Raw genomic sequence first — 16,447 nt, forward strand, 5'->3', positions numbered from 1 at the left:
AATGTATTAATCTACATAGGAAAAACTTCAGATGGAGAAACCAAGTTCGGAAAATGATGAAAAATAACGTAACTGCAGCTACTTATTTTTTCATATTCATTGTACTATCTTTGAATTAAAAATTTGTTTCTCTATACATGTTTAATACTTGTTAATGAATTTTACTTTGTTTAACTATCCTTGAATTCAGAAATTGAGCCTCTGAATTTTCTCATAAATATAATTCCTGACAAACCCAACCGTAATAAGGTACACATAACCTAAAATTTGATTAAAATTGTGACAAGCGATTGCGATCGTAGCGTTCTCGTGAAAAATAAAGGAAATGTCTTACCTTACTTTACGAATATATCTCGTATATACGACTATGTATAAATTCCTTTGTAAGAAGGATTGGGAAAAGGACATGTAAGGTTAAAAACAAATACACGAATTTCCTTTTTACATTATATTTATATATTCCATTATTTTTTGAATATGACTACACAGTATATTATAAAAAAATCCATGCATTTACAAAAATTCGTTTAAATCTATTTTTTGTATTAGTGATCAGGTATTAATGACTGAAAATATTGTATATATATGTACAAAGCACGTGATCAATTCCCTGAATCTATGGTGTTTTAATTAAGTTTTAGCAGCAATATCAGTAACAAAACAAAAATTAATGGAAACATTTAAAAAAAGAGTCAATCTTTGCTTATCAAAATAAAAATAAAAGAAGAAGAATAGAATAAAGTTTAATGACTTGTTTTGTATACGAAATATGACCAGAAATAAGAAGAAGAATTTTTTGTTGTCAATAACCAAGAAGTACTGATTCTCTAAACGTGCCAGTATCAATGATATACTGCTAGATAGTATAAAACTGATAACATTATTTAAGTACGCATTAACAAATATTTTTTGAAGGTTAAAATGACTTTTTTTCACTAAACCGATGTTATTATATGACAAACTTTGTTTATTCTAATAATAACAATGATTTAGGCCATAATTCAACTCCCAAATATTATTTGTCGAATTTTCAGTATAAAATAATAAATAAAATATTCAATGATAATAAAATATGTTACTCTATTATTCACTACATGTATATGCAGACCAAGTAAGGTAATTTAAAATTCCTAGTCAATATAATTTTTAAATATTAATAAGTTTCCGTAACTCTACTTACTAGATACGAGATTATAAAAAATTTCACTGTATTATTATTTCACAATATTATATAATCACTATATAACACATTATAATTCAATTTTGTTAAAAAAAAATTATTATTGTGAATGAAATTCAATGAATTGATATTATTTCAACCTTTTCTGTTAAGTATTCTATATTTATAATGTTTGGTCTTGATTACTATTAGCTTTCAACCAGTTTTCGTCGTGAGTCAAACATCAACGTGGTTGTAAGTTTATAGAGATAAAAACCAATCTAATAGTGTAAGAAGAAATGCAGCTGTCTTCAAGTAACTAAGAAAACTGGTTTGCTTTAGTTCAGAACCGGCTTTGTGATTTTCAAGAATAGAAAAATATTAAATTGGATGAATATTATTTTTGACTGAAATAAATTGCGAAGTAAGAACTTTATAATACCTTATATGTGGTCTACAATCTATAAAATACAAATAATAATTTTAAAAGTGAAATCTAATGCAGTTTAATATTTAAAAAATTTTAACTCATGCAATAGATTCTACCACATATGTTTTATTACATCTATATACTTGCTAGAAATTGAAATATTTTCAACAACAAACTTTTTTTAATATTAAAAATTTGTTTTTGAGTGGTTTCAATTATCTGCGAGTGGATTTTGGGATCGATATGGAGCCGAAATAATTTGAGGAACATAAAATTTAGTAATATTTACAAATATAAATTAAATTTATCAATCTATAAAATGATTTATATTTAAAATGAAAAAAATACTTAATGATAATTAGAAATATAACCTGGCACATGGTGTGTGTTGACTTAAAACAGCCAAAACGAGAAATTTTCTTAATGTTTTTAAAGGCCTGTCGGTGCTTGTTCAGAAAATTCGTCAGAACCCACAGACATATCCGCTATGATGCCACTTTCTATAAATATATAAAAATATTTATTTTTCGATATATTAAATTCTTGTAGTAATGCTTACCTACAGAACATTGGCTATTCAATGTGGAAGATTTGTTAAAAGTCTGTGATCCTTCACAATTTTCAAAACCTAATGGAGCCGGTCCTGTTGGAGTTCCAGCTGATCCTCCAGAACTTGTACTACTCGACGAAATACTCGACATTGATATGACTGATTGAGGTCGAGCCACTGGACGACAATTTTCAGCCATAGAACCGGCGATGGAATTACGAAAACGAGGAACAGCTGCAAAATAAAGAAAATGCATTTAATTGAATGGGAAAAAGCGTGGATGAAAAGCTATGACAACAAATAGCTTTTGATTGAATCAGTCGCTCAAAATGTGAATCAGTACAATGACAATGATAAATTTATTAGAAAACATTTTTTTTAATAGGAAAAGAATACCACAAATAGTTAGCATAGTTTTGAAAAATTACAAATTATTATATACAAAAAAAATGTTTTGGTTGAAAAAAATGTGTAATGTATCATATACGGGGGATGTTACTTAAGTTTTGAGATATGGCAACACTAATTTGTCAAATCTGCCATTGCCATAATAAAAGTTTGATATGTTTAATAGTGAACGTACTCAGAACGTGTTGTAATACCAGTAAGAAATTCCTGTAGACTGATTTATAGTTTACAGCAAAAAATTTTCCAACAAAAGATCCCTTTTTTAAGCTGCTTTTCATATATAGTTCACAGGACCCCTTTTTTAGCTACAAATTTAATAACTAAAATGACAGTATGCATCTATCTGTTCCGACTTCCACTAACATAGACCGTGAAGCTAGTTCTGTTCGATTATGTTAATAGATCTAAAACTTGGTGAAAGCACCCGGTAATTATTTCCAAAGTTTTGAATTGTTTTTTATAACCTGTTTACAATATGTTATGACCGTTTATATAGAATTAATTTCTAAAGAAGCCTTTTCGTTTGTTCACATTCTAGAATCCGAATTATCGAGAAATCCGTTGTGTATAAATAGGCCATTGTTTATCAGCCAGTTATAAGTGAATAAACTGAGGTTATCTCAAACGCATCGTGAATCGTGAATAGTTAAGTGTTTAGATAAATTAAATTTATACGTTCACTCCACTGTTAAGTTAGGAATTTTTAATTTAAAAGAAGATTTGACAATAATTTAAAATTACAAAACGTTCCATATTTCTCATAAAAATATGAAGACTAATTTGATGACTGGATAAGGAAAAAAGTAAAATTGAGTGGTCCACGTTATCGCCAGATTTGATTTCATGTGAGTACTTAAAAATAAACTACCTCACAAATAATCAATAAAGAAAATTTAAAATAAAAAAGAAGAAAACGTTAATTTATTTGTGATTGAAAATAATTTTTTGGAAACATATGTTTTATTCACATTTTGAAGAAGAATAATATAATTTTTTCGAGTTTTTAAATAACAAACTTAATTTTATGGTATCGTATTATTTTAAAATAATAAAATAATTTTCTGTATAGCCTGTTACCTCCTAAATCCAGCTCTGGATCTAGTTCAAAGACTTCAATCTTCTCATAACTTCATGGCTTGATACCTTTTAGACCATACAGTTACACAGTGGAATTGGAAAACCACTAATTAATTTTCATTTTATTGAAATTGAAAAGCGTTTTCAATGTTTTTATTGCTCGGAAAAGCTTTTACAAGCATTGACAATAATTTTAATCAATTTAAAAGTATCAGATATAATGTAAATTTAATAGTTTCTAAAAAAGAAGAAGAATTTGAGGTTGACGTTAATCCGAATAGATGTGTAAGATTCACGCAGAAGAATTAAATGATCTTTGACAATTGAAAAAAAAAGCTCAAAGTTTAAAAATCAACATTTATTTGGAAACATTCATGGTAAGTAAATAGATAAAATATAATTTTTAATAAACAAAATAATGAATTATAATGAATAATAATAATCGTGTCGATGATATGAGAATTTGAAGCAATTTAAATATAAATATGGGAATTGTAACATTTACAAGTTTTTGAGTGATTTTTTTTCGGTTTAAAATTCAAATATTTGAAAGTTTGTGGAAGAGGTTTCGATATTTGTAAATTTAAATTGCTTAAAATTTTGGTATTTTTCCGAAATAAAAATGTATCAGACTTACTTCGACTGAGTTGAGCAAAACTAATGGATCTGTCGCTGATTTGGTTATCGCTGGGTCTTATGTCCAAACAGGGTTTATTTCCTATACCCATCGAGGACATTTCTGCCATCCTGACAGCTGAAACATTGAAACAAAAACAATTAACAAATAATTAATGTTAATTTATCTGTTATATTTACCTCTATTTTTGATAGCTTGTCGCCATAATAATTGCGATAATTCTTCAGTCCATATTTTTTTCACTTCTTCAGTCATCGATTGAAGAGTGAACGTATCGTTGGGTTTTCTTTTTCTAAACCAAATTTCGAATTTCGTCGGACTCTCGCCTATTTTTGCAGTCAATCCGATATCAGTCATTTTAATACTATTTTTGTATATGTATAAGTCGAGATTCTGAAACGATTATTTGAAAAAAAAAATCGGTTAAGCCCTGTTTTTACTTGCGGATTTTTTGCCGTACGGTATATCGTTTTTTGTATTATGCAAAATAAAATGTTAAAATTCGATATGTTTAACTGATTTCAAGTAAAAATTTTGTCTATATAACTATATAAAATATGCAATTATTGTTGTTTTAAAGTAACAAAAATATTAAATCAAAATATATTAATTAATGAAAAGAATAAATTTTGCAAAATCATCAAAACATATTTCAAAAATCCACTTTATATACCTTACAGTTTGAAATTTATTACAAAGATTATAATTTTTATTTATTATATCTAATATTACGTTAAGCGGAGATTACGCCGGACGGTTAAAAATCGCACAGTTTATTAAAACATCAATTTAATCTGTGAGAATGTTTTTAAAATATGACTTATTAGTATACACGTCAATTTTTTTTGTTTTCAAAAACTTTGCATCAAAATAATAGATAAGTTAAAGCCCGTTTTACATACGTCCGATTAAGAATCGTAGTGAAAATACTTTACCTTACGATCTGGAAATCTTCTGGCTTTACTGAATAGTATTAAATCTTCGAAGAGGAAAACTTGTCTAAGCGACTTTTTGCCACTTTTACCTTCCCAAACAAGGAATTCGTTTTGTCTGAGGAGTCGACCTTGTTCCTTTAAATTCACCTATAAAAACAAAACAAAACTAGAGTAATCGATAATAATTGCGAGTAATATTTTAACCAGAATTTGGAAGAAAATTGATAAATCCTTGCGTTTTTATTACCAATTCCTCAGTTTTTATTGCAAATGTCTCAGTTTTTGTTGCAACTTTTTCTGTTTTTATTGCAAAACCCTATTTTTTATGCAAATACTTCAATTTTTATTGTAGAAACGTCAGTTTTTATTAGAACTTTCTCAGTTTCTATTGCAAAATCCTAAATTTTATATATTTTCATTGCAATCCTTCAGTTTTTCTGCAAATACCTCAGTTCTTATCACGAAAACCTCATTTCTCATGCAATTACTTCAGTTTTTATTAGAAAAATCTCAATTTTTATTGCAATTTCCTTAGTTTCTATAACAAAAATCTCATTCTTATGCAAATACCTCAGTTTTTACCTGAGTTTTTATTGGAAAAACCTCATTTTCTAACGACATCTTTCAGTTTCTATCGCAGATCCTTGTTTTCATTCCAAATATCTTATTTTTCACAGAAAAATCTCCCTTTTCAAGCAAATACCTCACTTTTTATCACGAAAATCTATTTTTTATTGCAAAAACCTCAGTTTTCACATCACAAACCCTTTTTTTAAGCAAATACCTTAGTTTTTATCACGAAACTCCATTTTTTATTCCAAAAATCTCAGTTTTCACAGCAAAAACTCCTTTTTCAAGCAAATACTTCACTTTTTATCGCGAAAATATATTTTTTTCATTGCAAAAACTTCAGTTTACACAGCAGAAACCTCTTTAAAGAAAATACCTCATTTTTTATTACGAAAACCCCGTTTCTTATGTAAAAACTTTAGTTTTTATCGCAAAAATCCCAGTTTTCACACAAAAAATTCTTTTTTTGAGCAAATACCTCAGTTTTTATCACGAAGACCCCATTTCTTATGTGAAAACTTCAGTTTTTATTGGAAAAATCCTCATTTTTACAGTAAATATCTCAGTATCCACAGAAAAACCTTTTCTTTAAGCAAATATCTCAGTTTCAATCACGAAAATCCATTTTTTTATTGCAAAAATTTCCGTTTTCACATCAAAAGCCTCTTTTTTAAGCAAATACCTTAGTTTTTATCATGAAACTCCATTTTCTTTATTGCAAAAATCTCAGTTTTCGCAGCAAAAACTCCTTTTTCAAGCAAATACCTCACTTTTTATCGTGAAAATACATTTTTTTATTGCAAAAACTTCAGGTTACATTGCAGAAACCTCTTTTTAAAGAAAATACCTCAATTTTTATCACGAAAATCCCATTTCTTATTTGGAAACTTCAGTTTTTATTGGAAAAATCACAATTTTCATAGCAAATATCTCAGTTTCCACAGAAAAATCTTTTCTTTAAGCAAATACCTCAATTTTAATCACGAAAATCCATTTTTTATTGTAAAAACTTCAGTTAACACAGCAAAAACCTCTTTTTTAAGCGATAAAATCAGTTTCTATCACAAAAATCCCATTTTATATACCAATACCTTAATTTTATTGCCAAAACCTCATTTTGTATGGAAATCGTTTAGTTTCTATTGCAAATCTCTGTTTTATCACATCCATCAACATTTTTAACAAATTTTCATAAAAAAGAAAGACAGTTACCAATAATTTTCCACCCCCAAAATGAAACCGAACATTTTTAACTATAAATCCTCCACATTCATGCTAAAATAAATATTTTTGACGACTAAACGAAGTTAAAAAAGTTGAGTTGAACATTGACTTACATCGCATTCCCTTATGGAATCCATGGCCAAGAGATCATTACCGTGCCTCAATTGAAACCTAACCATTTCTTCAGCTAATTTCAAGTCTTCCATCTCTTGCAATACCCTATCGGACGAACCTAACGTAGGCGGGGGACAAGCTTTCATCATCTGTTGAAGTAACAAAGCGTATTTGCCCATCCTTTGCACCGGTTTCAATAAGTAACTGGCCAAATCCATTTTATCACCTAATTCTAATTGTTTACTCTACAACATATTTTTTTAAATTATTATCAGTATTGAAATTATATAAAAATGCATAAAAAGGTATGTAAGAAACAGCGATTTCTTTAATATAACCAAGACAGAAAAAATCTGAGAATATTATGTTAGAACGGAATCCATTTTCAAATGATTTTTGGTAATTTTTCGTAGTGGATTGGTCGCCCTGTATATTACTCCTACTACTCACGCGCCCTCTGTTCCCTAATCTAAATACTAAAATAACAGGTCTGGATTTTAAATACATTGTACTTTCTAAGGATTGTCAACTGTCAAACATGAATCAGTACTACCAATCAACCATCTATGTTACGGTGTAATTTCCCTAGATGTATATTTTCAACAATTTTTCTTCAAATGAAGTTTTATAAGACGATAACTTGGTTATGGAAACGCGCGTCAGATAGTGTAGTTGTGAGTGTTGGTGTAGTGTACACAATATGTTCATTATGATAGTCATGAACGGTGCCGGAAATGCCAATTTAGTAGTTAAGTTTTGAAAAATGGATTATGAGAAATTCCCTGAATTTACCTTGAAAAAAGACGATCCGTATTCGGACATCAACGAATCCGATTTCGGTTTATTTTTATTATACAGAGCGTATAAATAAAACCTTTTATCGTATTTTAGGAATATTTGTCCTACTTGTAAAGGATTATTGATACATTCCTCTAATTCATTTAGAAAATGTTGACTATGGAATTCGTATATTTTCTCGACGTTGCCAAACACCGTGTTTCTTTGTCCACGAAGTGCTTGCGGAATATCGTCTCTTTGTAACTCGGATATGTAATTCACTATTACGTAATCCAATGATTTTACGTAGTCTCTTTCGGTTTCTATCATTTCTTTAATGATGTAACTCAAAGTCCTGGAAAAAAAAACTGTGTTAAAATATTTTATGGATACTAAATTTGTTCTTACTTTTGAGTTTTTGCGTCCATGTTGTGATATAAAGCATCCGAGGGCAAATCTAGAGTTGAGGAGTGACAATAAAGATGGTTGTTGGCTGAAACTGGAGGTACTTTTCGTCTTTCTTCGGAAAAATGATCTTCTTCTATATCATCCGTCATACTGAGAGGATTAAAAATTTTTTTTTCGTTATGATTTGTCTTTTTAATAGAAAATCAGTTTAAAATAATGATTTATTTCGATATTTATCAAAATATGATTTTCTATCAAAAGCTGAGACTCAAAATTAGGGTAAATCATCACGAAAAACATAAAAATATCCAAGAAATAAATAGTGGGAATTTATTGAACAATTTCGAAATAATAAATAGAAAAAAGTGGGCATCATATTCCATTAGTATAAAAATTGATTTTATATAAAATAATCGTTTGAAATCTCAGTAATGCATTAAACCTGGCAACATGGTAAATTCATTTTTTATTAGGTAGCGATCTAAATTACAAATATTTGATCTTCGACTCGTTGCAGTACCGACTCGACTCAAAATTGTATCTTCCTCTCTACATAAAATTTACTATAATTTCCTGTTTTATAGTTGATTTTATCTGTTGTATAAAACCTGTCAAAATGTACAGCTTTTTTGTTGCTAATAGCACTGTTTTCGAGGATGATCCCAGAAAATATCTTGTAATCTATCTCCTTCCATGCTTCTATGTGTCATGGTAGGCTTCAGTTTCTGTCAATAGCCAAATCTGGACTATACGGTGGACGAAGAAACAATTAGAAGTGTAATTAATTCAATTTAACTATCGACGTGTGAAACTGTGCATTGACTTGGTGAAACAGTGATTTTTTCTTCGACATATAAAGACGTTTTTCCTTGATTCTCGCATTTGAACAATCCAACAACTCTATGTAGTATTCGTTATTGATTGTCTCTACCTTTTGGAGATATTCGATGAAGGATATTCCATGCATATCCCAAAATACTGAAGCCATAACCTTCCCAGCTAACTGTTGTGTCTTTGGACGTGGTTCGCCAGCTGCAGTTCGCTCAAACGACGATCGTTTTGATTCCGGAGTGAAGTGATGGATCAATTGTTACATATTGGCGCAAAAAAATTGATTTATTACTTGTAAACATGTAAATTTCACACACAGTCTTTTGAAAGTTGGTACTTCATAAACGTCATATGGATTTGACAATGTCAGCGCCATCTGAGTGCCAGTTACACGATTTATTGAGTGACGTAGTTTATTACATTTCAATATCTTTCATTAAGTTTCATAATATCCGCCATTTTTAACATAACCTATAAGAAACTGTCATTATTTGTAGAATGAGTTACGACGTTGCCAAGTTTAATTGATAGTAAATCACAATCTTCGAGAAATTATGTCAGCAATGATTTTTTTAGATAAAAACATTTTTAAGGGTTTATATTGTTTTTAAAAATGTATTGCGGATATTTTTAAATATTTAAGTTTCAGTACAACAATGCAAAAATAATTATTGAAAACTCGTTCAATGATATAGACGGTGAATCAGGTTTTATTCTAATATATGAATCGGAGCTAAATTTTGTTAGAATTTTTTTTGTGACCTATTTACATTCTTTATAGAAACATTTTGTTTGTTTGTTAGCAATAAATTAGAAACTTCCACCGATTCAAGATGGTAGAATTCCATGATATTATATAAAACGATGTTCTAGCAGTTGTAGGAGTTAATGAAGAATTAATGAACACATAAACTCAACGGTTTATTTAAATAAATTAGATGTGAAGTGTAAAGTGTAAGTGTTTAGTGTATAAATGAAGATATACCGTGTATATAGATGAATCTCAGCTTTTTGTGATTTAAAATTGTGTAAGTAAATAAAAAAATTATATTAAGTAAATCATGAACCTTTTTATGAATCCTTCGCTTCCTTCTTCGATGATACTATACTGTTGATTCTCTGTATTATCCTGATTGGATCCCGTACTAGAACTACCAGCGCTACATAGAGCGCAACTTTCCTTATAATATTGACACGAGCAAATCCACTGCAATTTTTTTTGTTTATATAAAATCTCATCACCAACTGAGTTTTCTGCAGTAGATACACCACTGTCGCATCTATTACAATCATTATGTTCGGAATCGATTTTTTCTAGAAGATTTTCTACACTTTCTTCTTTAATACCACCTATAATTATACGGGGAATGCTCAATAATATAATTTAAAATAATAGAATAATGATTAATATCACCTAAAGTTCCGCTATTTTTTCTTTCTAGTGATTCTTTAGAACTGCAAGGACAATTTTGTAATGTTTGAATATATTTCTTCTTCAGTTTATAAGATACCGTATTTTCCGTGTCAGATTCGCAACAATTACACATTTCCCCAGCAGCATGGTGGTTACAATGATAGATGAAGGCCAGAGAACTCACCGATCTTCTCCTGAAAATAATTTATTTCGCCGTTAACCAATTACGTTCAAAAACTATCAATAAACTATGATAGGATGATCCCAGAAGTATCAAACATGGAAAAAATTGGTATACTTTTATTTTAAAGGCTTTAGCTTAACCAGTATGAACTAGATTCTACTTTGGAGAGACTATTTCTTTGTTATCAATGGTAAAATATTGTACAGCGTAGTTTAGACGAGACCGTACGACCTACGAAGGCCTGGATAAGAGACAACTCTAGAAATGTTGAAGAAAATGGATAATTTTCGATTGAAATTGGACTGAAGAGGAAGAAACGGCTCTAAAGAAGACGAAGATTGTTTCCTTTGTAGGCAAAGTCATTGCGTCGATTTTTTTGAGATGCGATTTACATTAACTATTTTGAAAAAGAGAAAACTACCAACGGCGAGTATTATGCAACGTTTGAGTAAAGAAATCTAGCAAAATTTTTTACAAATTTGTTGTGTTTTCTATTTGGGTCGGATATTTCTAGGACCATTTCGTATGAATGAAAAACTAACCTGATATGCGTGTTTTGATGCTTGACTGGTGTACTTGAAGCACTTATTTCCGAAGGATAATAAGAGAGATTTATATCTTCATCTTTATCAGGAGGTTTGTTATAATTGCTATTCATAAACTGCGATTTCTATATAAAAAATTAATTATTAGAAAATACATACGAGACGTGGCGATTAAATCTCGTTTTGTTTCGGTAAAAAAATTTCGTCTCGCAAAATCATGTTTTGCACGAGAATTGCTCGCAGTTTTTTATGTTTATGTATCAAAACTTTTCATTTTAACTTTTGTGACATTCCTGTGCGAGATTTCAGACGAGATTGTAAACGAAAATGTGAAAAATCTAAAACAAAACGAGATTATATACACACAAACTCACCTGACATAACTGTATCAATTTTTCATTCCCGGAATTATGTGCTAATTTAAAAAATTCCTCCTGTTCCTTACTATCATCGTCTAAAATATCCTGACAGGATTCTAGTAATAAAAAACATCTGGAAGTATCTTCTATAGTTTCTCGTCCTTCTTCTAGTTTTTCTCTAAACGCTTTCATCAGGAAATGCAAATTATTCGACGTTTCTTTTAGTTGTTGCCCTTTGGCATTCGTTATAATTTTGCATTCTTCGTAAAGGTCGTTGGACTTTTCGATTTGCCTCTGAAAGTTTCGTTAAAATATAAAAATTCGCGCAAACAAAATGATAAAACGCAAATTAGAATTGGAATTGAGCGGAATCAAAACAAGACTAAGAATGTACTGCTCAGACTTTGATTGTAAGTTAATGATGGAAATTTGAGGAGAGTTGAATTTATAATTGAAATTAACTATAATCCGTAGGAGTCGGCAATATATGAAAATAAACGATTAGGATTCATGAAAAAATAACATGTCGAAAGGGAAAAATACTCGATTTTGTAATTTTTTTTTAATTTCAAAAAAATTCGAAACAATTGGAACAAACAATTGATAGAAAACTGATTGAAAATAGACAAAGAGAAAAACAAAATTATGGTAGTAGCGAATGTAAAAGACAAAGTTGAAATTTTGAGGTTACAATTTTGTTTTTCACCTCGATTTCTATACCAAAACAAGACCCCCAATGCAATTCGGAGCCATTGCAAATGGATATTGGGAAATCGTTAAAATATTTTGAGCCCAATCCACTTATGGACGCTCCTCCGGAAATTACGGCTCCAAATTCTATATTTAGCGATTCCTGGACTTTTTCTGTAGTGGGGGGAAAAGTAGTGACTCAAAATTCCGAAAAAACAAAATTTTGAACTCAAAAAAAAAGTTTTATTATCTCAAGTACAGTGTCCTCAAAATTCCAAATCTGATATCATACAAAGCCTCCAAAATTGGTGAAAAAATAATGAATCGCATATTTTTGAAATGACCAAAATCGAATATCTTAGATTTGATTTGAAAGTTACCCTATAATGGAATCCGGAACACACCGGAGTGAAGCTGGTAAGTTCGCTAAAGCAGGGGTGGAAAAGCCCTTCATGGGACCTGAATCTTTCTGGAATATTAGCTACAAAACATTAGAAAAAGCATTTTAGAATATGGCAGATTGTGTGGCTTCAATAGACACCTGAAGACTCTAGATTCAGCAGATAATGGGACGTGAAGATTTTGTTGCACAGAAGACGAAACCTCTATCCACATTCGCTCGAACACTAATCCCACATTCTGGTGGGTTCTTCGGTATCGTAGTAAGAGAAGCGAACACGATAAATCCTTTTAGTGGTCCATTACATCATCCTCCACATATTCCATGTTGAACCAACACCAAATGCGCCAACCATCACTGAAGAAGAAGACGCCGATCTTTCATTTTTCAATTTTTACTAAGGTTTCATCCAACAGATGAGGTAAAAGTCTACAAATCTCAGAATGTACCTAAAGTGCGTTTTCCACGGAATCTCTCCGGTTCTTTGTAGTATGGTTAACTTATGGTAAGATATTAGTATTAGTTTTAGATAGTTTTCAATTCGAAAACGGTTTAGTGTTTGTTGTAATAATAAATAAAGATTTTTATCGCGGAACATTTTATAGGTAAGTTGTTGACTTACCCATGCGTTGAAGAAAAACTTTTCAAAATCGTTCGCGACGTTTTTTACTGCAGCAGCGTCTACTGCCGATCGTAAAAGCACCATAAGATTGTTAAGAGTTTCTTCCCCGATTTGTTTCGTCCATGACATTAGCTGCAATGAAACGTTGGTACTAAATAATTGATAATTATTGGTCTAAATATATCAATTGAATGTTTATTATTTGTATAAATTTAGATAAAGATTGGATGGTTTGTTTTCGTAGACGATATTCCTTACGACGCGCGTTTCGTTAATCGAGTTAACGTCTTCAGAGACTAAAATATTGATGTAGTTGTAGGAAACTGTATTTTTAAATTTAGTACAAACAGCTTAAGAGGTTTGAACTTTTAACATATATCTAAGTTAAATACGCATCTACTCGAGACTTAATGTTGACTTAACATTATATATTATGAGTAATTACATGTTTGAGTCAACAAGTAACATTTCGTTTGTGTTTACAATTGTATTTATATTATATTAAACTATAGGCATAGACGTACTTACGAATTTTTTTCAAAAGGATATGGATTATTCATAATCAGATGATTAAACGATAGTAGAATATCATTTATAAGTTTCTAAGACGTTTCAAAAATTATTTTTTTGACATTAAAATACTTTAGAACACAAATTTGAATCATTTTTGAGATGAATAATTACGTGACTTTCTCAGGTTATTACTAAACAAGTAGAAATTTTTTGTTTTTCGAAACTATTGACGGTGAGTCAATCCGTATAAGTGATTTTTCAATAGTTCAATCGAATTGTGAACGAGACATTCTGTATAACCGAGAATGTCGATGTTTTCAATTAATTGACACTGGAACATCCTCTATAATTGATATTTCTTCAGATTCTTCGATGTCTCTAGGTAATTGACAATGGGACATCCCATATAATTGATAATTTGAACGAATTCCTCAAAATTTCAAACTTTTTGTCAGTAAGACAACCCTTATAATTGATAATATTTGTTTTTTAATGAGATTGACAGTAGGACAATCCGTATAAGATAATATTTTTCATAATTCAAACTAATTGTGAATGAAACATTCTGTATAATTGATTATTCATCGGATTATTCAATATTTCAAACCATTTCTCAATGAAACAACCCTTAAGATTGGAAATTTCACAGATTCTTTAATATTTCAATCTAATTGTGAATGAGACATCCTGTATAATCGATAATTCTTCAGATTATTCAATATTTCAAACCATTTCTCAATGAAACAACCCTCATGATTGAAAATGTCTCAGATTGTCAACGTTTCGAAATGTTTGTCAAAGGTACATTCCTTACGAATGATATTTCTTCAGATTCTTTGATACTTCAACCTAATTGTGAATGAGACATCCTGTATAATCGATAATTCTTCAGATTATTCAATATTTCAAACCATTTCTCAATGAAACAACCTTTAAGATTGGAAATTCCTCAGATTTTCAACGTTTCGAAATGTTTGTCAAAGGTACATTCTTTACGAATGATATTTCTTCAGATTCTTTGATACTTCAACCTAATTGTGAATGAGACATCCTGTATAATCGATAATTCTTTAGATTATTCAATATTTCAAACCATTTCTCAATGAAACAACCTTTAAGATTGGAAATTCCTCAGATTTTCAACGTTTCGAAATGTTTGTCAAAGGTACATTCCTTACGAATGATATTTCTTCAGATTCTTTGATACTTCAACCTAATTGTGAATGAGACATCCTGTATAATCGATAATTCTTTAGATTATTCAATATTTCAAACCATTTCTCAATGAAACAACCTTTAAGATTGGAAATTCCTCAGATTTTCAACGTTTCGAAATGTTTGTCAAAGGTACATTCCTTACGAATGATATTTCTTCAGATTCTTTGATACTTCAACCTAATTGTGAATGAGACATCCTGTATAATCGATAATTCTTCAGATTATTCAATATTTCAAACCATTTCTCAATGAAACAACCTTTAAGATTGGAAATTCCTCAGATTTTCAACGTTTCGAAATGTTTGTCAAAGGTACATTCCTTACGAATGATATTTCTTCAGATTCTTTGATACTTCAACCTAATTGTGAATGAGACATCCTGTATAATCGATAATTCTTCAGATTATTCAATATTTCAAACCATTTCTCAATGAAACAACCTTTAAGATTGGAAATTCCTCAGATTTTCAACGTTTCGAAATGTTTGTCAAAGGTACATTCCTTACGAATGATGTTTCTTCAGATTCTTTGATACTTCAACCTAATTGTGAATGAGACATCCTGTATAATCGATAATTCTTTAGATTATTCAATATTTCAAACCATTTCTCAATGAAACAACCTTTAAGATTGGAAATTCCTCAGATTTTCAACGTTTCGAAATGTTTGTCAAAGGTACATTCTTTACGAATGATATTTCTTCAGATTCTTTGATACTTCAACCTAATTGTGAATGAGACATCCTGTATAATCGATAATTCTTCAGATTATTCAATATTTCAAACCATTTCTCAATGAAACAACCTTTAAGATTGGAAATTCCTCAGATTTTCAACGTTTCGAAATGTTTGTCAAAGGTACATTCCTTACGAATGATATTTCTTCAGATTCTTTGATACTTCAACCTAATTGTGAATGAGACATCCTGTATAATCGATAATTCTTCAGATTATTCAATATTTCAAACCATTTCTCAATGAAACAACCCTTAAGATTGGAAATTCCTCAGATTTTCAACGTTTCGAAATGTTTGTCAAAGGTACATTCTTTACGAATGATATTTCTTCAGATTCTTTGATACTTCAACCTAATTGTGAATGAGACATCCTGTATAATCGATAATTCTTTAGATTATTCAATATTTCAAACCATTTCTCAATGAAACAACCTTTAAGATTGGAAATTCCTCAGATTTTCAACGTTTCGAAATGTTTGTCAAAGGTACATTCCTTACGAATGATATTTCTTCAGATTCTTTGATACTTCAACCTAATTGTGAATGAGACATCCTGTATAATCGATAATTCTTCAGATTATTCAATATTTCAAACCATTTCTCAATGAAACAACCCTTAAGATTGGAAATTCCTCAGATTTTCAAC

General features: G+C 29.9%; 1 protein-coding gene across 4 annotated transcripts in view; it reads right to left on the reverse strand.

Moving 5' to 3' along the window:
- Positions 1-433: 433 nt before the first annotated feature.
- LOC130441613 (uncharacterized) overlaps positions 434-16,447 on the reverse strand; it is a 184,339-nt gene continuing 168,325 nt past the window's right edge. For all 4 annotated transcript variants that reach the window (XM_056775369.1, XM_056775368.1, XM_056775371.1 and 1 more), the window contains 13 exons: positions 13,335-13,466; positions 11,638-11,916; positions 11,261-11,388; positions 10,535-10,728; positions 10,188-10,470; positions 8,290-8,439; positions 7,897-8,236; positions 7,104-7,349; positions 5,197-5,343; positions 4,441-4,654; positions 4,262-4,378; positions 2,149-2,373; positions 434-2,089 (listed from right to left, as the gene is read on the reverse strand). In XM_056775369.1, the coding sequence (XP_056631347.1) occupies positions 2,019-2,089; positions 2,149-2,373; positions 4,262-4,378; positions 4,441-4,654; positions 5,197-5,343; positions 7,104-7,349; positions 7,897-8,236; positions 8,290-8,439; positions 10,188-10,470; positions 10,535-10,728; positions 11,261-11,388; positions 11,638-11,916; positions 13,335-13,466 (2,526 nt within the window). In that variant the 3' untranslated portion in view covers positions 434-2,018. The remainder of the gene's footprint in view (positions 2,090-2,148; positions 2,374-4,261; positions 4,379-4,440; positions 4,655-5,196; positions 5,344-7,103; positions 7,350-7,896; positions 8,237-8,289; positions 8,440-10,187; positions 10,471-10,534; positions 10,729-11,260; positions 11,389-11,637; positions 11,917-13,334; positions 13,467-16,447) is intronic.

The sequence above is a fragment of the Diorhabda sublineata genome, chromosome 3 (genome assembly GCF_026230105.1).
Source record: "Diorhabda sublineata isolate icDioSubl1.1 chromosome 3, icDioSubl1.1, whole genome shotgun sequence".
Classification (NCBI taxonomy): domain Eukaryota; kingdom Metazoa; phylum Arthropoda; class Insecta; order Coleoptera; family Chrysomelidae; genus Diorhabda; species Diorhabda sublineata.